A 23907-nucleotide genomic window follows, 5' to 3' on the forward strand; every position below is an offset into this window, starting at 1 on the left:
AAGCAATCAAAAAAATTCCTTTTCCTCCATCAAAAAATTCCAGCAAGCTGAAAATTATTTCACTTTTAATCAACCCACTTATTTTTGAGGATAGAAATTAAATTTCCATTGAAAGGTATGAGATTTTGACTTATTCAGTTGTGGAAATACCCACCAGTCCCTGTCCCCCCCACCCCGCAAAAAAGACTTTCAAAAATGCTTTAGCAAGAACTTCAGATATTTTAGCTAATGCACGTAACTTGCTTATGCTGGTAAATGCCATTTAAAACACTTAGGCATAGAAATTATGGGAACCTCTTTTATTATTTAGGAAACGTGCATCAGTGTTTCCATTTTTATCGCACTGCTTTTACCAGCCACTTCCTAATAGTGAGGTCCATTTTATTTCACAGGATTTAAGAATACTCTTTTGGATGTAGTTCAAAATGTATTATGTTCATATACAGCAGAGCCTTCACCTTGGTTGGGGCCACCCAGCTACTTAAAGTATTAGAACAACAGGGTTACTGGCAAGTAGCAATTGCGTTACATACTTAACACTATATAAAAACACAACAAAAATGCACAGTGCCCTCAGAGATCTCAAAAATACAAACAAAAGAAATTAACATTCATCATGAATCCAAATGCTTGACTCCAGCAGAGGACCCCTACACATGCTTCTTTTTCCCATATGTTTCACCTTTAATTACTTTCATCAAATTTTTAAATATTGTGCAATAAGAAGCAATTACGTTTATATGTGATGGCATATCCTGTAGGCCTCACATTCTCATCAACATAAGTTGATAAGGTTTTCTGGACAAGGAACAGTTCCATATTCTAATTAACTGACCTATGGTTGATCTGTTTTTGCTAACTAGCCAGCAGTGGTAGCTGAAGAGTGACAGTATGCTGATGAAGAACATGGCTGCCACAAAGAAAAGGAACAGCACGTGGAATTTTGCATGGGTATCTGGCAATTCATTCTGAGGAGAAAGAGAGAAAGAAATTAATACATTAACACTTTTTAGCAACGTCACAACATTTTTCATCACAACGAAAATAAAGCACAAGCCTGGGTTTCCTTTCATGTCATGTTAAAACTGGTATACAACAGCATTTAAAGCTGATGAGTACCTCTTCCACCTGAGTTTAGCAGCATGAGTGTATATGTTCATCTGTTAGTTTTTAAATGCACAGTAGGGGGCAAGGAAAAAAATTTCCTCTGCTAGAAAAATGTTAACTGTGCAGCCACAGACAAAGAGACACAGGGAAAACATGTCCAAAATCACTTTCTTTGAAGGGAAGAAAATACAACAAAAATGTCCAAACCCTTTCCTGGCAAGGTAATAATACTGAACCTACTTTTGAACTGGTGTAAGGACCGTAAAAGGGAAATGGCTGTCATATTGTGTTTCCAAGACTGAACAACTCCTAGAAAAGACCCAAGACAGATCTTCAATTTTTTTGTGATCTCTAAGGTTTAGGCAACAACCAGCATGTACCTAGCGAAACAAATTTGCCATGTGCGATGAGGCAGAAGTGATTCACCAAAAGGTCTACATGAAAAACAACAATTTCAGTACAACCGCCATAAAAAAAATAACCTCCCACCCATATTGGATAGTCGATTCCACCCCCAACCCCAATTATTTTTAGGCTTGCACTTTCAAGAGGCCAATGGGATTTGTAACAATACTATTCCAGTTCTATATCCTCAAAAAATCACTGTATTTTAAGTAGTTGACCTTTAACAGCACTATGAAAGCAGAGAGGCTATTCTTCTTCAGCTGTTTAGGTAGCATTATTGCCGTTACTTTTTCCATTAGCTCATTCAGTATACCCACTTATCTAACGATGTTTTTTTTTTTTTTTTTTTAGACTAAAACACATTTTAATTAAGATCAAGTGCACGTAGGTATATCTATATCCCTATACACTGCCTATACTCATAGGCAACAGATTACAAGTCGTCTTCCTTCTGTGATGGTGTAAATAGCTACCATGAATGACTGAAAAATTATAGTAGGAACAGTATTTCAAGAATTACAGCAATATTGGAGTTTACCTTTGGACAATTCTCTGCAGCTTTCCTGCGGCAAAGCTTTGCGCAAACAAAGACAATTTATTAAACACTAGTATTATGTTAAGACGAAGTGTTTGAAAACAGCACAGGCTTTGTTAAGAACGAAATGGTTGGTGTGCACACGTGCCCTGGGACGTGCCGAGTTCCAACGCCCATCAGCAGCCTCAGCCCCCGTTCTCCAAGAGACTGGAGGAGAGACTACATAAGAGCACACTACTAACTTCCAAGGCATGAAATTTTCTACCAAAGCACAGAAGTATTGCTATTCAGATTGTAGCTGGATCACTTTCAAGTGGTTCCTCAGCTTGAACAGCATGACTACACCAGGTGCATTCTTTGCTAGTTGTTTCCATCACAAGTAAGGTTGATGTGAATATTCTGTATGATGAAACCATTGATAAAGGTCTGAAAAGCTCAGAATACTCCAGAGGTATAAAGCAATGGTTTATAAATCACAAAATCTTTCTGACTTCAGAATATATCTATGACCATTAGATGTAGTTTCAGTCAAAACCATAAAAAAAAAAACAAATTGCTATTCTTTGCACAATTTTCTTTGTTTAAAAAAAAGAACCCATAACACATCAATACAGTTTTTCTTCTTTCCAATATCCTTCAATACTGAGATATGTTTGTGGGATGTATCTTTAGCATAACATCTGAAATTGAACAAGTACTTAAGAAAATAATGCAAGAAACAGAAAAGCTTAGTTTAAATTAGCTTTTAAATTCCAAACTTTATACCTGAAGAGTGGTATTAGCCATCTTAGCTAAGATGCTAGCACTTAACGAATCTGTTGTAGGCAAGACGTATGGCTTTTAAGTTACATTAATCTGTGCAGAAAGCCTAGGGAGAGCCCAAACATTTACCTTGGAGTTGGGCAGATATACACAGCATTTTCAAAAATGCTGCCTACCATGAGATCATGCTACAGTAAGCAAATGATAGCAGAGTCCAGTCCAGAACTGCCATTTAAGTTCAGTTTCCTTATTTACTACTTTTTTTTTTTGATGCAGTTTTGCTTAGACAGTTTGTGCAACAGTCCCTCTTCCCTCTGCTGTAGGGATATGCTGTGTTTTGTGATTCCATGAAACCAAGGCTAGCAAAATACATACTCCAGTTGCTGCTTATTCCTAAGCTTTATATTAAAGCTATGATGAGCTATGATGACTTTTCCTACCTCAGAGCACACTTCACTATTCCCCAGTTTCCTAATTAATTTTTGTAACCTCTATTTCTATGACTCTTTTGGAACTGCATATTTAAACAAAATAGTTGTCTATAAAGAATTCTCAGGCCAGTTGATTTTGAAGCTCAAAGAGCAGTAGCAGCTTAGTCTTTATGTTTTCTGTGGGCCAGAAAATCTAAGTTTATTTCAGTTGCATCTTCCTAAAACAGTAGCTCTATAACCTGGAGAAGAATTTTTTGAATTGTGCACGATTAATCTGCATGATCCCCAGGGAGCATTTACCTCTTCTGACTACCCAGTTTCAGCCACTGGTTTTAAGTTCTTGAATGACAGTTGCAGAACTGAAGCATCTTTCAAAAAAGGCCAATTCCTTCCTGGAGAGAAGCATGCAGGCTTTGAGTGCGTAAAACAGGCTTATTCACAGTTGTGTTCTAGCAGCAGTCCACATGCCACAGCACGTGAAAAGAGAGTGAAACTTCAAACATTAGTTATTTAAAATCATTATGCTCAGCAGCAGCACCGAAGGAGAGACTTGCAGGTGAGAGAGCTGCAGAGCTTACAAAGGGAAGCAATTTACACAGTAAAATTTGGGCTACTTAGCACACGTAATAGACTGAAGCCAGTCACTATTCTAAAGAGTCACCTACAAACTCCTTCACAAGCGTAGAGTCATTTGAGCATATATCAGGTCACAAAAAACCTCAAACAAAACCCACAACAAAAAAAGTGCTGTCAGAGCTTGACTCATTACTCATCTTTTAGCAGCTAGGTCTAGCATAAATCTAGAAAAAACTCAGAAGATCTGATATATGTCCTTATGTGTACATGCAAGAGGAATAACTTCTAACTAAGGATCTGGAATTGCCCTCTTTTTTTTTGTTTTGTTGGGGTTTGTTTGTTTTTGTTAATACAACCAAAGTTTTGGAGACGCATGTGCCATCTACCCGGTACACATACCACATTCTTGAATTAGCTATACTCAGAATTGCCAAAATAATTTGGAGGACAATGAAAGACACTGAAAACAGCTGGAAAATATCCAGGTGTCAAGGGGGAGGGAGCACAGCAAGAATGAGAACAGATACAAATATACACTGGGAAGTACCACCATGCACTATGTAAACAAGGCATCACGGACTGGGCGTTCAGCCAGTGCTGGTGTTTGTGTCAAATACGTTTGGTTAAACTGAGGTTTTATCTGCTCATCTTTAACAACTTCCTAGGTAGGAAAAGAAATTTCATGAGCACAGGAAAAGTAGTTATGAGTATAAAAAAAAAAAAATATCCGCATCAGTGTGTAAGCCTGTGGTAAACATTTACAGCCACTGTGGTTGTCCCACCACTGTATGAACAGTATCAAGATCTTTCTTCAGCACTTCTGCATAGACCATGAAAGATGCTATGTAAAAGACTTGCCTGTGCAAGAGAGAAACACAAAGACTTTCTTCAAGAGGAAGAGTTAGGTAGGTGTGCATGTCTCACAATGTTTGCAAGTATCTGCATACATGTGTTGTGTCTCTATGCAAGTATTATCAACAGTGCAAAACAATGGATTGCTACAATTTGTGCAGTTAGCATGTACACCTTCACAAACTCGTTACTACAAGTTCTGAAGTGACTGAGGCTACACTCCCCAAGAAGCAGTTCATCTTCTGTCCCAACACTGGATATACATAGCAGTTTGTTGCACACTTTCCTGAAAAACATCTATGAGGAAGCAAAAAAGAAACACTGCCTTCTGAAGGCATACTATAACATTTCTGATAGTCAAGCTTTGGGGGGGAAAACCCAACATCTAGAGAGCCTCAACAGAAAATGTCAAAACAGTGATCTGTCTGATGCTGTAGAGGACAAAGCTGAGCATTAGCGATATACTGAAGCAATCTACAGACAGCATGTGTCAGCAGTACTCTGCTCTGATACGGATACAGATGTAGAGAGAAGATTCTAGGCCTCTATTCTGCAGTCAACAGCACTTGCCTAACAGCTTACATACTAGAGACATACTAAATTTTGCAAGCCTACATGATTATGGTGCTGCCACCTCTTTCTGGAAGTCCACTTTAATCAGGCTATTACAAGATCAGAGGAATATTAGCTTTGTGGAATGAGAGATTTAATATAAGTAAAGTGAGTCAGAGACCTACTCTAATGATAAGATCATGGCATCACCAGATTCTGTCTTGGAAGTAACTGGAAATGAAAGCAACAAGTGCAAGCACACAACTACATTGTCTGTTGTCACATTTCAGAAGTAGCCCGTTCTTGCAGGAAGCATTTTTAACAACTAAATCATTAAAAAAAAAAAAATTGCCTCTTAAGTTTACTTCCTCTGCTCAAGGGTCCACTTCAATATCGTGTCCGATAGGCTTTGGAAGAACCTTACTGCAAATGCTGGTATTCAATGTTCACTGTGGTCAGATGTCCTGCGGACTTTTGTTGCACTAACACTTATGAAGTGAGGTGACAAAGCAAACTCATTTTTTTTGCTCAAGCACTGACTGGTAAATATGTAAAAGCGCATCTACAGTTTCATTAAAAATTGCATACAAAGCACTGGAAAGCAGCCAGGCAGATGTTTGGGAGTGGCACACCGGCAAATTAAAAAATTTAACTACTTAACAGTCAAGCAAGACTGAACAGCAGAATCAGACCATTTCATTTGAAATACCTGTCAAGCCACAGCTATGACTGATAAATACATTTATGGCTTTCATCTCACGCAATACTAACAGCTCAATTCCCACATAGTTCCTCGCTCTCCAGTGACAGGCCGCTATACAGAACCGAAACGAAGAGAAACAGTACTTTGGCAGATCAGACCCATAGGCTTAGCTGAACACAAACAAACATACTTTTTGCACCATTTATCTTACCTGTCTAATGCCAACTGTCTCAAAGTACAGCTCTTCTGAATACATGATCAAGCTTCTTTTACCCTGACATGGCAACATCTTTCTGCTCCAATAAAGATTATTTGTACAGCTACAGATAACGACTGCTTTTCCCAGTTACTTTGACAGCAACTAGCATCTAAGAAATATGTGCTGTTATTTACTTATAAAGATGTGATAGAGAGCCTTCCACTTACAGTGATTTTTCCCATGCTAGTTAATGGAAACTGATTACGGGAATTCTGATGCTAGCTCTTCTGCCTAGAGATAGGAAGGCACAGTACAAAGTTTTGGAGATAAAAAGGAACACCACCAGAAGCCACTCTGTTCAGCCTGGAATGTGACTAGAACAAAACTGATAGGAGGAATATAGCACTGATGTACAAGGATGGTTGCCCTTTACATAAATGTTATTAAATCTACTAAGATGCAGGTATGTGTATTGATCATTTGACAACTGATGATAGTTGAAAGGAAGATTTATATCATTAACACTGTACATATCTTAGCATTCTACCCATATCAGCTCGATAAAAGCCACTAGTATGAAGTTCAGACATGCCTATGTAGGGACTCCAAAACAGAGCTTGGTCAGTTCCCAAGAACTTAATCTGCCTTATCCAGTAGCAGATTATCCATGGACAAGTCTAGGAAGATACAAAATTGTTATTTATATTTCACATTTGTCAGTATTTTTATATATACATGTGTGTATACACACACACACACACACATATATGCAACTGTTTGATATAGCCAGTTCTTTCTATATCTACATATCTATATCCAATAGTCTCAAAAAAAACCTGAGCTGTGCCACTTGATTTTCATGGAGCAGAGAAATTGCACAGTGTCCTTATCGGAACTTCTTCCCCCAATTACTCATCCTGGGCAGCGTAATACATTTAATTCATTAATATTTGGAAGGTTCTCCTGCTTCAGTCTCTTCGACTGATGCCGTTAATGGTAATGCACTATGAAACAGAGTAAATGGTGAGTGACAACATGCTGATGCAGCCTCCAATAACACATGCAGGATTAAACAAATGAAGAACAACAAAAAAAAGCCTTAGAACTTACTGTCCAAAACTTTATGAAGTACTGCAAGACTGTAGCAGCAACAAACAGACAGTACAGTAAGGAATACATTAAAAACAGGAGGAAGAATTTGTAGTTAGAAAATCCCACACAATTATTCACCCTAGAAGGAGGGGAAAGAGAAAGAGGTTACTATGATATACAAAAATAAAATAAACCAAACCACAATACATTCAGCTTTTGCAGAGCATAACGTGTATGATGTCAGTGGTATGTCCAAAACAGTCTGGCAGTAGTGTTTCAGAAGCATTTTAAGCCACCATTTTGAATGAAGTCTCTTTCCTCTGGCCAAATGATCTGGGCCCCTCACATAAATTTCACCCCCCACGAAGTTCTACAGGACAGGACATGAGCTGACAAAGCATATGATACATACAGTCTGTATAGGAAGCGTCTCACACACTATGAACTAACTGCAGTCATCACGGAAGATAATATGAGCCTCTACATCAATTTCAGTGGATGTTGCTTTGGTTACAAAAGCACCTTCAAGTCAACTACTGATAGCACTGTTTTTATAGTGACAGCAGATATTATTTTTACTGACTACCAATGAATACAAACTGCAGAAGAGCAACTGTCTGAGTGCATCTTATATGTATCATCTAGAATCAAGAACCGATTTTCACAGTGTAGTGGGTATCTCCTCTCCTGCTAATAATACCAAACTAAACGAAAGAAAGAAATGCCATTTCTCATAGGTCTTGTTAATGCCAGGGTTTCTCTATATAAGGAGAAACCGTGTGATTTGGGCTACTGGGCCTACAACTCTGGTGCAACACACATTAGGAACAAGATTTATTTTCACATATGAAAGCCTCAAGAAATTCTGTGAAAATCAAGTTTTACTTCAAAGTTACATTTTTGAAGCAGCATCTAATTCATCATGTTGGATCTAATTCATCATTATTATACTGATTTTTTTTTTATTTTTAGAAACTTACCATGGACAGTGGTGGTCCATTTTTAATACACATCTGAAAGAGATAATTTCCAGTAAGTTAAAGCAAAAAATACATTTTCTTTCTAAGACACGTACTTTTAGCTTCTACAGGTTCGGGTTTGGGTTTGTTTGTTTGTTTTTTCTTTTTAAAGTATTTTGTCCCACTGTATCTTTTTCAAGTCCTTCTCAATCATGCCAATTCTCGGTATTATAGCAGCCATCCTTTCACCCAAAAGGACCAAGTGAGATTCAGAAGAGTTATGAAGATATTCTCTTAAATTAACATGGGGAGCATTACTGAGCAACACCATGTAATAGTTCATTAAGCCACACTAGTTTTATATGCACATTGAGAGAAAACAAATCCAAAGGACCCTTCAAAGTTGTGTGAATAAGATATGTTACCCTGGCATTCACTTCAACTAAGTCTACCTTAGGGCTATTTTTGCTACGTTTTTTTGTTTGCTGCTTGCTTGTTTGTTTTTTAAAGCTAATTAAGGAAAAGAGCAGCACAGTGAGTAATCTGAATAGTCCACATGCCATTTTCATCCAGTTTTAGTGTAAGGACAGATACTAGACGTTTCAGACACACAGATGTTCACTGTATTTGCTAATAAATTTGATTTTAGCCAAAAGATGTCTATTAGGTTCTTCAGTTAACTAGATTTCCTCAAGCTCAGCCTACTGAAGTCTCACTCATAGCCTCAGTCTTCAGTGCCCTTACAGACTTCTCTGATGATTCAGAATGAGGCTAGGGAATAGCAGTGATGTCTTTGAAATGGTTAAGGCATGTAATTGCACTGTTAATCTCTGAGAGGAAGATTTTTAGCATTATTAGTAGCACACATCTGTTTCAAGGCTGCAGAAGCAAGATACAATAAGAGACTTCTATAATAAGCATTTGCTGTGCTGGTATCTCAGACCTGCCTTTCCTTACTTTCAATCGCCGACTTGTTGGGTTTTGGTTTTTTTTTAATTAAGTGCAGTTTTACAAAGCTACAAGCAGGTTTCCTAAAAAGTTCTGCCACTTTGGACAATGGGGCTGCAATGATAATATTGCACCAACAGGAGGAACTTCGCTTTTTCATGAAATCTGTACTGAGCGTCTGAGAGAGGAACAAATAGTAAAACCTGCTGTTACGCAAGGGCTGACACACCAAAGACATGAAGACACTGAAGTGATGATCGCAGGAGAGAGAAAATCCATCATTTCAGATTCAGTAACTTACATGTCACATGCAGAACAGTGGTGGCAGCGGTCAGGTTTGATTAGCTGGCATCGATCACAGTATCTGATTGCTGCATTCAAGTGGCAAGGGTCAAGGCATTAGAATTCATTTAATGTTACAAATGTTCTCCCCCTTAACATGAACTGAATCTTAAAGAGCTTCCTGCCCTCCCCTGCCACCCCCCTTCTCACAGACCTCCATGTGCCTACTCTCATGTGACACGTACTTTTGAGGTTTTTAAGAAATGTAACATATGAAAGTATTTAAAACACTTTCATCTATTGCTACTGTACTGAGTCCGTTTCCATTTACTCTTTGGCTCCCCAGTCTTCCCATCCTTCATCCTCTGGCACTGATCCCCTATCGCCTGCTTTCTTTCACCTCTGGACAGGGTATGCAGGCATCCCATTGTGAAACTATACTCTTTCAGAAAGCCAACTTTCTGCATTAGCTTTCTCTGTCCTCTTCAGCAAACAGTGATCTAGCAGACTGTTCAGTACATTAGCTCTTCCTCATCTTTCCTGGATATTTTTAAACAAGCCTTCAGGCTCTTCTCAATGGAAGCAAGACACCAGCACAGGCAGTTTGAAAGGAGGAAAGCCAACACCTACAGCTAAGCAGAACTGCTAAGAGCTGGCAAAAGCTTCCCAGACCACTCCAGGAACTTAAGACTGGGATTCCCTAAAAGGGAGGCTTATATTCAAAAAAGCCAGGTGTCCTTAGACTTTGTTTGGAAAGTCACAGTAAACTTTGGTAACAGTTATTCTGAGTAGTTTATGTTTTTGGAAAACTCTACAGTGTTGCTAGTTTCAAGAAAGAGAAACAGAGATATATACATATAAAAGCTAGATTTTTTTAAGAATATACATATGTATAAGACAGCAGTTTCACAGATCATTCATATATAAGTTGGAATAAAAACGCCTATATATATATATTAAAGGCAAATACAGAAATAGCCCATAACTAGCTTTGTACTGAATTACAGATGGGAATGAAAGAACATTTATTCATTCTTAAATTCTAGCCTTAAGTATGATGTTTCTCCTCCTGCTGAACTGATACAGCTCAGAAAAAAAGTTTAAAGGGGGATATAAATGATTATAAAATTGAGTAAAAAGTTGAATTATCTCTATTTCTAGCTGTATTTCTTTGCTGTGCTTATTTTTATAGCCACAGAGATAAATGTTGTCATCTATCCGCTTCCTAGAAGAGGATTGATTTTTTTTTTTTTAATTCCAAATACTGGCTACATGTTGAGATCCCCAGACAAAGGACTCCAGTTTCTCTTGGGGGGAAAAAAAAAACCAGCCCAAACAAATAACAATACAAGGTCATGGCCTTTGCAATATGTGCTTAATAGATTGTTCATTCAGTGACATCAAATGAATTTCACTGAATTAAACTAGCAGCTTCAGGAGCACAGAATTATCTTTACATCTCACCTCTCGATGCTGTTGTCGTATAGATAGGCAAGTCTTTAGCAGCTCTTCTCAAAATCTCCTGTTGGGATTCTGGTCTCTCTTCTTTCTCATATTGTTCTTTATCAGCTTTTGACAAGCAGAACTAGGAGGGAGGGAGAAAATGGAATGAAGGAAAGAGATTAATTATTACTTTGCGTTCTAGTCAAGCTCCAAGGAAAAGACCCCGTGTATCTTCATCGTATGCCTGTGGACAGCCCCCACCCACCAACGCAAAAAAACCCACATAAAGAAAAACAGAATGCTGCAGGAATTACAGGAGAACCTCAAAACTCCATGACAGTCCTGGGCATAGTTTAAAGAAAATAATCTTTATTTCTCTTCCATTATCTGTGGCATTTTCCCTTCAATACAAAGGAAGCCAGAAGCTCAGGGGAGTTTTAAGAAGGCGTAACCTTTCCTTTATGCTTATCAGGAGTTAAATTTAAGTGATCTGTGAACAAGAGGAATGTGCAACAGTCCTTTGCTGCTACAGGGCACTAAAGTTCTCTTGTCCCACTTCCTCTCTCTGACTTAGAGAGGGGTAACAAGCCAGGGCAGGGGGGGAAGGAGGAGCAGCTTCATGGCTTCAGCACAGAAGTTGAAGGAGTTTAACTGGAATTTTTACTTAGGAGTAGTCAGCACTAGTCTCAAAATTCGTGAGCTGTATTGAAAGCAACTTCAGCAAAGCCTGTATGGTTTCAGAGAGAGTTACAATTCTGAGTAAATCATGAGGAACATTCCTGTTGAAGCCTCACTGAATTGTAAAGCTTTACCAGAAGAACCACGAGAGCTTTTACTCGCTTGTTAAACACTTAGTTTGGTATCCACTGAAATTATGAGCTTTACCATTAAGCCCCACAGCCTCACTGTGCTGAGAAGCCCCCGCAGAGCTGGGGCTGAACTCACTATTTCCTTTAGTATTTTTCTGTTCTGAAGCACTTTTAAACTCCGAGATTCCTGCATGGACTACAAGAGCCCTTTTTATGAGCACACATAGACAAAGTATTCATGGTAGTGAGTGGAAAACGCTGTGTGTGCAACTGGAACAAAAATTGGCTTAGTGTGGTTTAATATGACTCTCTTTTCCTACCAAGAACATGTATAGGATTATTTCACATGGATTTTCCTCTCATCCTGTACTTTTTCCTCTTTTGGATTACAGTCAGTTGGCAAGCAACAATGAAGACTCCACTTACAGAAAGGAGGAAGCAGTAAGACATTGCTGCAATTTCTCTGTGTTATTTCCTAACCCAGAATGCAAATAAGTTGCCTCATATCTCACAGAATCTAGTTAAGTCTCCGGTTACATCATCCCAGCTATTGAGCCTACCCACCATTCAAGGGTGAATCATAATCTCCTTTTAAATAATCAGAAACTTGGATCAATCTATGCAAAGAGCGATATTAAAGTTTAGCATTTCAGTCATCACCAAGAGTTTGACCTCATTTTTTAATATCCATCTCTAAGCTAGATATTTACTCAAATAGGAAAACTGGAGAGGCTCACATAAAAAGTTTAAGACAGATGTGAGGCATCATGCCAGCAAACAGTGGTGCAATATGCCTTCCTCCCTATTGCCCTTGTGAGTCTGCTAGGTGACCAAATGCCTGCCTCCATGACCTGCAATCAAGCCGAGGTGGCATTAAACATGAAATACTACTTCTAGATGACATTTCTATGGCAAACCATTAATGCAAGAAAAGGAACTAAATCACAAGATTTAAAACATTTTTAATTTGTCCAAGTAACATCCTAATATTACTCCAGAAATCCTGGATAGGATTTTGGTTTTCCGAACAGCTATATTTCTGTTCTAATTTCAGAAATTAATAGGGCCATGAGACCACAGTCTCTTTGGACAATGGCAGGATATGTTCAAAGACATCAAAAGTTGTCTGTTACCACATAGCTAACAGAATTTCCAATGAGGTTCCAGCAGTTCTTATTGAAAACAGAAAGAGTCCCTTTGTTTCCTTCCTCTTTCTGGATCTTGTATAGTGTTGATTGTTCTTTCTTATGACAAATGTACAGGGATTACACTAAGACAACAGCAGCTGCAGAATCTTTTTTTAGTCCAATAGTAAGATCACAGGATGCTATTTATTTTGCAAGAATGGCTGATTTGAATGACTAAAAATATATACGTTTACACTCCCATACAATGGGGAGATTCTGAAGTCAGGTTTTGTTTTTAAGTAAAACCAGCATAAATTACTCACTGGTACATGAACAGAAGGGATTTGCCCAGAGAGAGAAAAAGTGGTGGTGTTTTTTTTGTTTGGTTGGTTTTTGTGAGGTTTTTGGTGTATGTTTTTTGTTGTGGGTTGTTTTTTTTTTCTTTTTTTCTTTTTAAAGCTAGCTGTAGAAAAAAATTGTATTAGATCTGATCTACCCCCACACTTGACATAGGAAATATTCATTACATGCCATATGCCCAAACCATCCCTTTCACTCACTGAATATGAAAAGCTTGCTACAACATTACTGCAACTACAGAGAAGTACTGTCAGAAGAAGTTTTCTATTATTGAAGAATCCAAGCAGACAGTAAAAGTTACTAGGCATTAGCTTTATGAGCAGCTCTAGTTCATATAGCTTTACAAAACCTGGAATAACACAGTTCCAACCACATTTTAATTAGCTATCCTGCCTAGCCTTAACATTTTCCTGCAGAACCACCCCAGACAAAGCCGAAACAGACCACCCTGAAGACAAGTCCCTTCTTTGATTTTTTTAGGTTTAACAATTCAGTACTACTCTTTGCTTAGCTAAACAGCAGAATAGTCTTTAGCTTTTTTTCACTTTATATTCTGTAGCTTTCTAAGATAGAGACCTCTAAGCCATAATTTAAGCACTGCAGAGCAGTGTTTGCTTTTCCGTAGAAGCATGGTTTTAACTCTTTTAAAAAATGTTTAAGGTTGACATTAGCACTGAAAGTCAGTCTTGCCAAAAATAGAATAAAAATTCAACCCCCACAGAGCAACCAAAACCTCAAACAGTCTAGCCGATTTAAAAGCTTTATAAAACAGGAAGGGAAGTACTTTAAATTTGGTGCCAGTATTTAATCCTGACATACACACACCTTGGAGAAAATGGAAAACAAGGTAATCCATCTCAGACTTACTGTAATTAATACTGTTCTTTTTCAAAACAAAACTTCTTACAGTAATCATGCATTCTTTTGCCATTATGTAAAGCTCCTTTATGTATTTACTTCTCAATTGTCACTAAACCTTAACCCTTGACTTACTACTAAGTGGTTCAGTCCTCCAAGTTATGAGTATACATTGCATTACTACTTTTTCTTACCCAAACAAATGTCAAAACTGCCTAAAATGGAAATACAAAAATGTTGTCACTGTATTTGATTTATTGGTTTTAAAAATTCCAGGTTTCAAGCAAGCTACTTCATAGCAAAGCACTGTGCATGACTGTCAAACTTGTGATGAATTAAACGTGCATTTTCTATAAGGAAATGTCATTACACAAAGTATACAGTATTTTAAGAGTAATTTGATAATTTTCATTCATGATACACTGTCATGCTGTTCTATTTTAGATAATGAGAAGCGAAAGGTGAATCATGCAGTACTGCAAACAAGTTTCATCACTGAAAACAGTTCAGCTATTTATAAAAAAGGCATTGACATTTTTCTAACGTTTTATTTACCTCATTAGAGGGGGATGCAGGAGATGTGAAAATTGTCTTCCAATAGGACCATACAAACATGACAAATGACAGATGAAAAACCACAAGGTAGACAACTGCAATAAAATACAAATAAGAGTTCAGTGAATAGAGCTGAAAAGAACAAGAAACAAAATCCCTGATCTTTGATGAGGGCTAAACTACTACACTATGAGTCACCTGCTAAAATTAAGTTATATTAAACCCTCTTCCCTGGGTAGACTTAGCACTCTAGAAGTGCTCTCTTAAAAAAAAAAAAAAAATAAAAAAAATAAAAAAAAAATCACCAAATGTGATGGTTGCTATTCCTCAAGGAAATAATATGCTTTTATGTATGATTTCAAAACAGGCTTTGAAGGGAAAAAAAACCAAACCAAACAAAAAAACCCAGAACTGAACACAGCTTCACCTGTGGCATGTGACTAACCTTTTTGGATAAAGAAGATGCTAAAATTCCATTCTAGATTATAGTATTTTATAAATGACCTACAGAATTCAATGTAACTTCTACTTCTAATAGAAACAGCACAGTATTGTGCCATTGTACAAGGCACTGGTCATCAATGACAGTAAAAATGCCAAACCAGGGGTTTGGAGAGGACTGCACTCTGAGATGAGAGCTATCTGCGAGTTAAAAATTGTCTGGGTATCTTCTTTCAAATAATCACAAGAACATAATCTGGAAGAGTTTTGCTGTTATAGTCACAGTGGCAATGAAATGTAGATGGTTTTAGCAGGGAGCTCAATCAATTTATGAATGGGTCTGTGTGATATGGTTGCTTTAAAGACCAGAGACCCAGACCTTATGACTCAGGAAGCTCCTTCCAATCTTGTTTCCTCTAACAGTTTCTTTTACCATTTGTCAGGAGGAAACAGATCAGTTGTGCCAGAAAATCAAGCCTTACAAAAGAAGTCATACTAAATATTTACATTATCTTCACTTATATTATCTTCAGTTGCAGGAAGCAGGAAACTTGACCTACTTCCCTGTGCACACAGAGTCTTTTAAGAAGCCATATGACATACTTTGTGGATGGCAGAACAGGCTCGAAACTCTGGGAGCTTCCAACAGCTGAGAAAATGCATGTGCACAGTCACAGAAGATGTGGTCTTAATTTATCATCTTTCAGGATTTTCATTGTTTGTTACAGTAAAAAACCCAAACAAACCATATTTGAGCTTTCTTCAGAGAATTATGCTTTTTACCTTTGGCTCTGACTCCTCCTACCTTACAGACAGATTTGGCAAATTTTCAGCTGTGGAGCTGACTGAAAATGCAAGAAGCAAAACCTTTTTCTAAAGCTACCCTAAAATTGTCATCCTGATAGGAAAGAACTCGTGTCATTGTACTAAGCACTGCATAATTAGAAATGGTCTTTTATTAAAAACATACTATACACATTCAAACATAATGTGGTTAAGCAATTAAAGCATGAGAAAACGGTTTGGAAAAGAGGAGAAACAGACACAAAATTGGAGTGGAATCAGCTGCAAAGATCAGAGCTTCGGGTGAGAGAAGCTGAATAGAAGGAAAGAGGAAATGAGATACAGGGGAAGGCAAGGCACAGCAAAACTAACTTACACAGTAAACAGTTCTATTCTGTCCATAAAAATCACCCCCAGAATTCAGATTCTTTTGAAGGATTATTTTTAGTGCACACACAATACGTTAGCAGCAGAACCTCAAAGTCTTGTCACAGGCTGTAAATGCCCCAACGACACATAGAATAACAGGCACCAAGGCTGGCTGCAGCAAGGGTACAGATCTGTGCCAGTCCTACCAGTATTTACTAGAAAGAGGCAGCTGTTAAAGTGCTCTTGCACTCTTGCAATAACTGAGAGCTTGCAATCTGCCACCATCATTAAAAGCCAAGGGCCTGTCCTCAGCAGCCAAACTGGGGCAACTCAAGGAAGAGCAAGACTTTCACAGCTGTTCCAGTGATGGACACCACCCAGTCTAGAGGAGAAAGAGCCTGCAGTTGGCAGTCCATACTGGCCCTGCACTGAATAAATTTTTGCTTCTTTCCCCACTCCTGTGCTGCCATTCCTACTGCAATTACAGGTATTTGTGCTGGCAGTGCTCCCCAAGAAATGAGAGGGAGGGAAGATACCATTTTTGATGACTTTTTGACAGTCCATCTACCCACCGTTTTGGGTAGCAGTTATCTCCTCTGCAGACTACTCTTGCATCAGTTTCCAGTACAAATATAAACCAGCTTGATTCCTATTCATCTTATTTTCTTGTAATTACAAGCTAGATGGAAAAATACATCAAAAACCTCAAACCCCAGTATCTACCTGTTTAGGCAGACTCAGAGTCATGAGGAAGCCCTGGCTAAGCTAAAGGAATCCAGGATTCTTGGTGCCATGTTGTGACCAAGTGAAGTCACTTCTCTTTAAAGGCACTGATGCATATTAGACCATAATTTATGCCCTCAGGAGGACAACGTCTTAAGACATGCTCTTAGCATCCTCCTAAAATATGCTAAGCCCTCCTAAGATTTGCCCTTAACATCCTTTTCTGAATCATTCTTCACGCTACTTCCAAGACAGAGTCAGATTACAGAGAGGTAATAATATATAACAGAATTATATTATATTGTTAAGAGAGATTCAGAGTTGACTTTATTCCCCTATCCTAATGGATATAAATCTAGACAAGAATATGAAATTACAAAGAAACAATTAACTTTAATGGGGTGAAGAAATCACCACTAATTTAATCAAAAGTTGTAATTAAGTACTAGAGTAAAAGGATTTGAATACAGTACACTGAACTATGGTGCAAAATATATTTGCTAAGATGCACATTATTGATTTACATAGCAATGTTACTGGTACTTTGGCCTTTAGACTCTTCTGATGTTATTTCCTGGCTATTGTGAATCAGCTTATAAGAACTTTATAAAACTTATGATAGCTTTCATTTTAAATGAAAAAAGACTTCACGTCTCATTTTAAAATCAACCTCCATGGTAAAGAAATTAATGCATGCAGGATGCCTGTGACATGCTTTAGAATTGAAGGTGCAAAAAGCATGCAGGTGACAGCTATTAAAAGCCTAACAGTCAGGTTCCAACTATACTGTCAGTCTCATTAATTAATCAAGCATTTTTCTTCTCTGGTAGATTTAAGAGCACCTGCTTAGTCAGACAGGCACCGCATTTGTATTAAAGCCAGAGATGAGACTATGTAACACCAACGTCATTGCTCTGCCAGGCTTCCTTATCTGAGACATGGATCTTGCCTTTCCAGAAGAAACTAGAAAGTAAAACTTATTCATATAAAGGTCAACAGTAAAGCACAGCAGCAACCTGCAGAATTTTGTGAAGTCTAGGTGAAGCCCAGATGTGCAATGTCATATAAAAATCCAGGGTAAGACACAGCTCCCATCTTGAATGGCTTACAGTTTATTTTGGAGGTTTTACCACTCTTTCACCTCTTCATTAGAAGATGAAAGAAGACAGATCCTATCCAGGTTCCTTCCTTTCACAGTGTTCTCGTGGATGTTTCCCACGAGGAAGAAAACGGCTAGATTAGCTCCAAATTCTATGCTCTTCTGCAAAAATATTTAAGAGATGAGAGCCTCTTACCCATGGTCTCACACTCTGAAGATAGCCCTCCGTGGATAGTCAAAATGCAAATGCATGCTTCATTTACCACTCATGTCCCCCCATAAGTTGAAGTAACTCCCAAACAAATATCCCATCAATCATTTCTATTTCTGCAGAAAAAAAAAAGGGAAGTTTTAAAAAAAAACACTGTATTTTGAACTTCTGGAGTTGAATCATCCTTTAGACTAGTTTTTGGTCACAGTTAAAAGAAGTGGCAGAGCAAAAATGCTGGAATTTTTTTGGTCAGTTTGTATCTCTGTAAGTACTAAGCACTGTGGCATATACTTGCCAAAGCCAATACCAAGACTTAAGTAAAGTTTGTCAAAACAAAGCCTTAACCACTTGACCTGGAAATTTAAAATTATAACGTGCAGCCACCTTTGAAATGGTTGTGTTTTGCACAGTTCTAACCAGTCCTAAAGAATAGAGTTCTGAAGAATTTGGTGAGCTGTTCAGAAAACAGCAAGCAGTAGAACAAGAATTCTTCCTCTTCCAGAAGTCTTTCAGGTCATAGGGTGTGCTCAGGAATAAAGAGAAAATGGACTTGTGGATCTGTTGTAGTTCCTTCTCCTTCTTCTGTTCTTCGAAGGTACCCATTTAGAAATATTTGCAAACCTAAATCATAGTTGCGTTACTCACAGGTCTTGTCATCATCCCAAACTTGTGGTACTAGAAGCTAAACAGACTCAACCTCACAATATTTACCTTGTTTCTTAGCACTAATCTACTCATTACACAGATCTTACACATGAAGGAGTAAGTTTCAATTCTACATCCCTTAAGACTTGCGTGCAACAAAACTATTCACATCTTAAAAAAAAAAAAATTACCTTTTTCTGCAGTTGAAGTAACTGGAAGAGAAAAAAAAAGATACATGGTAAGTAAATTCATATTGTACCAGAGGTTTGGCTACAAGTGAGATACCAGATAGCTGACTTGTTCCAAAATGTCCTTCAGGTGTTAGGAGAGCCACCCTACCCCCCCTCTGGGGTAAAACAGGAGTTAGCATGCCTCCTGCCAGCCCTTGAGGCTTGGTGAGTCAGTGGAAGAGCTGAAGAGATCCAGTTCCCTGCACTAACCAAGTGAGCACACTCCTTTTCACAGACATGAATTAGACCATAATTTATGCATGTTCCCCTTCAGATATACACCTAGCAAAGTTTTCTGAGGCATGTCAACAACTAGGCCAACAGGTGTACCACTGGAAAGCAGAAAATGAAATAAAAAGTTCTTACAGAAGTCCCTGTGAAGCTGTGTTCCACGTAACCTACTTCCTTCTCTTAGTTTTTTCCCACCACTTCTCTCTTCCCATCACATGCTATTTTTGACTTTTTTCCTCTGACCTGAATTCTTCAGGCATAGCTAAAACCTTTCCACTTCCCTCTCTCCTACATCCTCATCTTCTTTTCTCCCAACAGCAAATTCTATTGTTCAAATCTACCTCGTATACTGCCTGACTAGTACATCCTCCTGCCCTCAGGCTTCTCCAAAACCTTCACACTTCATTCATCAGTTCAGGTTACATGCTGAACAGAGAGCTGCTGTACTTGTTGGGTTGCTTTGTTCGTATCACTCCCCTTGCTGGATCTCTTCCTTAGACACTGAATTCCTGAAATTCAACAAGGAAAGGGTATTTTCCCCACTCTTTATCTTACACAGCAAATTTAAGCTTCCGGTCATCGGCATGAGCAAAAGGTTAAACAGAGCACACCCTGCCTACCTCAGTTCACCTCACTGCACCCTGTCTCTCAGCTCTGACATTTCTACAGCTATCAGTCTGTGTGCCAGTTCAAAAAGAGCTTTTTCCTGATGCACGCTAGAGTCTTAAATCTGCAGGGCTTCAGTATGCATGGCAGACTTCCTTCTGAAGTGTTACTTTGGTCACAGAGGTGGCATGTGTCTCACTTAACTGCAGATATCTATAGTAAAAGGGTCTGCAACTATATTATGCAACTATGCTTCTTTTTATAGTCAACAAGAGACATAATGAGGTGATATCTCAATGTATAGATGACCCCTTTTTGTTCAGATATGTGGGTTTTGTTTAGTGTGTGTCCCGTCCCGTCCCCCCCCGCCCCTTCCTTAAAATATGCACTCGGCACCCTCTGTCTATCCATGGAAGCCTCTATGAAGTTAATGGAAAAAGTTCCAGTTCCTTCCACCTGAAGAAGAAAAAAATTACCATTTAGAGTAGTATAAGGTTGGCTTCAAACTAAAGGAGGTCAATCCTAAAGAACAGCTTAATTTCACATTAGTTATGCATACTTGCACATCCTCCCCCCTTGTCTCTGTCTGAAACAGGGACATAATCCACACACAGGAAAACAGACCTGAAGCACACAATTGCCTGCAAAGTATGCATGTAAATATAAGAACAGGTCCAGTTGTGTCATGATACAGTCTCAGTACTACTTCACTGCATGCTACAGAAGTTGCGTTATTTTTAAAGCAAACCCTATGAGTGTTTTTGCTTGAAATTTTACTAATGCGTTATTTCTCCAGTTAAAACTTTTTCAACACAAGGAGAAGATAAAATCATTAAAAAGGTGGAAATTAAAACAAGCTTGCCGAGTAGGGTTGCTTGCTCAACTTCAAAAAAAATACTAAAAGTACTTTAGATTAAGATTTGTCTTTGGCTCCTCATATATCTTAAGTAAACACCTTTGTACACAGCTGGACAAACATAGAATCATGGAATCATTTAGGTTGGAGAAGACCTTTAAGATCATCGAGTCCAACCATTAACCTAGCACTGCCAAGTCCACCACTAATCCATGTCCTCGAGCACCACATCTACCCGTCTTTTAAATACCTCCAGGGATGGAGACTCAACCACTTCCCTGGGCAGCCTGGTCCAATGCCTGACTGCCCTTTCGGTGAAGAAGTTTTTCCTAATATCCAACCTAAACTTCCCCTGGCGCAGCTTGAGGCTGTTTCCTCTCGTCCTATCCCTTGTTACTTGGGAGGAGAGACCGACCCCCACCTGGCTACAACCTCCTTTCAGGTAGTTGCAGAGAGCAAGAAGGTCTCCCCTCAGCCTCCTCTTCTCCAGGCTAAACAACCCCAGCTCCCTCAGCCGCTCCTCACCAGACTTGTGCTCCAGACCCTTCACCAGCTTCGTTGCCCTCCTCTGGACACGCTCCAGCACCTCGATGTCCTTCTTGTAGTGAGGGGCCCAAAACTGAACGCAGGACTCGAGGTGCGGCCTCACCAGTGCTGAGTACAGGGGCACTATCACCTCCCTGGTCCTGCTGGCCACACTATTCTTGATACAAGCCAGGATGCTGTTGGCCCTCTTGGCTACCTGGGCACACTGGTGGCTCATGTTCAGGCGGCTGTCAACTAACACCCCCAGATCCCTTTCTGCCAGGCAGCTCTCCAGCCACTCCTCCCCCAGCCTGTAGCGTTGCATGGGGTTGTTGTGACCCAAGTGCAGGACCCGGCACTGAGCCTTGTTGAATCTCATACCGTTGGCCTTGGCCCATCGATCCAGCCTGTCCAGGTCCCTCTGCAGGGCCTTCCTACCCTCCAGCAGATCGACACTCCCGCCCAACTTGGTGTCATCTGCAAACGTACTGAGGGGGCACTCGATCCCCTCATCCAGACCGTTGATAAAGATATTAAACAGAACTGGCCCCAATACTGAGTCCTGGGGAACACCACTTGACTGGCCACCAACTGGATGTGACTCCATTCACCACCACTCTTTGGGCCTGGCCATCCAGCCAGTTTTTTACCCAGCAAAGAGTACACCCATCCAAGCCACGAGCAGCCAGTTTCTCCAGGAGAATGCTTTGGGAAACTGTGTCAAACAATGTCAAACAGGTATTTCCTCAGACAAGAAATATAAAGAAGTTCTTAATTATCCTCTAACAGGATGGGAGAACATCGTTAGCTATAAAACTACAGGGAAATTTTGTAAGTAATTCTGGTTAAAGCACTCCAGAATCTGTAGCCTCATTTTTGCTCCCAGTATAAAACAAAATTGTGAGCCAAATTTGATGTTTGAAGACTCAAAATAATGAACAGTCTTTACACACAGAAAAAAAGCTTAAGATTATATCAACTGTGAGACTTCATCAAAAAATCCCTAAATAAACTTCATAAAAATTAAAGTTTCACAGCACCAGAAAGATAATTTTCTCTTTCATACCTTGGTCCCTTAGGTCAGAATGCAGTTATTAGACTGCACAGAACAATTTTAGTTTGGCAGACTCCTGCAGTTTGAGGTAAAAGCCAAGACTGAAACACTTGTGATTTTCATCCTGTCTTATCATCCTCAAATGAAATAAAAATAAAAGACGGCCAATTCTCTTCTGCCTCAGAAGTTCACGCAAGTTAAGTGTTTCTGTTTCTATCCCTTTCACTGTTGTTATTCCCATTGTCAGATAGATTAAATGAACAATTGTCCAAATTCACTCAGCAAATGGCAAATCAGCAGTTTTACAGGATCTTCATACTACAAAGCGAAGCCTTCCTTTAAATAAGTTAATATTTAATCTTTACATAAAACAGACCTTTAAGTATTTGCTAGGCTAGCAATGTAACACACTGCTTTATACCATCAAGAAATCAATTCTAGCTTTTGAACTCTGGTTCGGGAGAAAAAAACAAACCCACAGAATAAGACATTACCATTGTGGCCCACCATCCCTGGCCTGTACTTTAAGTTACAAGCTTAGCTCTCTATTGCTTTTCTCCTCTACTGCTTCTAACTACTTAGATACTGCCATCACCTTCTGCTAAATTAATTACCATTTTCGCTTTACAAATTTCTAAAACATGGTTTCCTCTTCGGGGGGTGGGATGGGGGAAAAAGCAGCACTGCCTTTTTGCTTATTGATATTTTTCGAACAAAATAAGCACTGCATATGATTTATATGTTAACCTCAGGATGCAACAGATACACTAGATTAGATGCATCAGCATACGTTAGTGCCTTCAGCACTGCAGTCAACACAAACCTGTCCGTATTTCAGAAACGTAAGCATTGTAAAACAGCTGTTCTTTTGACAATTTTAAAATATATCCCCGTATCAGTCTATTGCTCAGCTACAAAAGGAAAAACAAGAGCAAAAATATTCTTAGGATTGGCTTCTTAATATTAAGTTTCTGGTTTCTCGAGAAGACTTATGAAGTTCTAGGAAGATAATGCTAGGGAAGGATAAAAATACAACTAGACAGTGAAAGCTGAAGTTCATTTCATTGCAAAGAGCTCAGAAGCAGGCACTTGCATGCTCACGCACACGGTGAGTTTCCACTCTGGCCTCATAATTTCAAAGGACTATTCAAAAAATCTCAGTTTTACAGCACCAAGCAAGTCAAATGAAGTGCACGAGTCCTGTCTGTCTGACTGTAGTGCAGAGCTTTACCTTGGCTACCTCAGGTTTTCAAAATCGGCCCGACTAAGGAAGGAGCTCAGCAAAGCCTGCCTGTGAAGAGAGGTGTATGGGCCTACACTGAACTTCATGCTGCTGCAGCTTGTCCAGGGACATACAGGCCCAGTATGCTTCACTAGCCGGTCCTGCACCACTGAGCAGCTTACGCACTGGACCTCCCAATGCTTTGGGGTCACTGCTATATGAAGCACACAAAACTAAGTATGTGGTTTCACTTTCTACAGAATACTACCTCCAAAATACACAATACAGCCTTTTATTAGGCTGGATTCAAATATAGTTTTTAACTTGGTCAGCTTAAGAGGACAAGCAGAAGTTCCA

At 39.1% G+C, this 23907-nt stretch overlaps 1 protein-coding gene across 2 annotated transcripts in view; it reads right to left on the bottom strand.

Moving 5' to 3' along the window:
• The window catches only part of ZDHHC20 (zDHHC palmitoyltransferase 20), a 45270-nt gene that overhangs the window by 7259 nt on the left and 14104 nt on the right, over positions 1–23907 (bottom strand). The window contains exons 2-8 of one of the 2 annotated variants that reach the window (XM_082304635.1): positions 19018–19038; positions 14556–14650; positions 10868–10988; positions 9423–9492; positions 8195–8227; positions 7233–7353; positions 836–968 (exon numbers count right to left, since the gene is read on the bottom strand). In XM_082304635.1, the coding sequence (XP_082160761.1) occupies positions 836–968; positions 7233–7353; positions 8195–8227; positions 9423–9492; positions 10868–10988; positions 14556–14650; positions 19018–19038 (594 nt within the window). Of the gene's footprint in view, positions 1–835; positions 969–7232; positions 7354–8194; positions 8228–9422; positions 9493–10867; positions 10989–14555; positions 14651–18166; positions 18247–19017; positions 19039–23907 lie in introns of those variants that run through there. The other variant, XM_082304636.1, reaches the window with a different exon arrangement.

Source organism: Platalea leucorodia, assembly GCF_965183815.1.
Source record: "Platalea leucorodia genome assembly, chromosome: 2".
NCBI classification, from domain to species: domain Eukaryota; kingdom Metazoa; phylum Chordata; class Aves; order Pelecaniformes; family Threskiornithidae; genus Platalea; species Platalea leucorodia.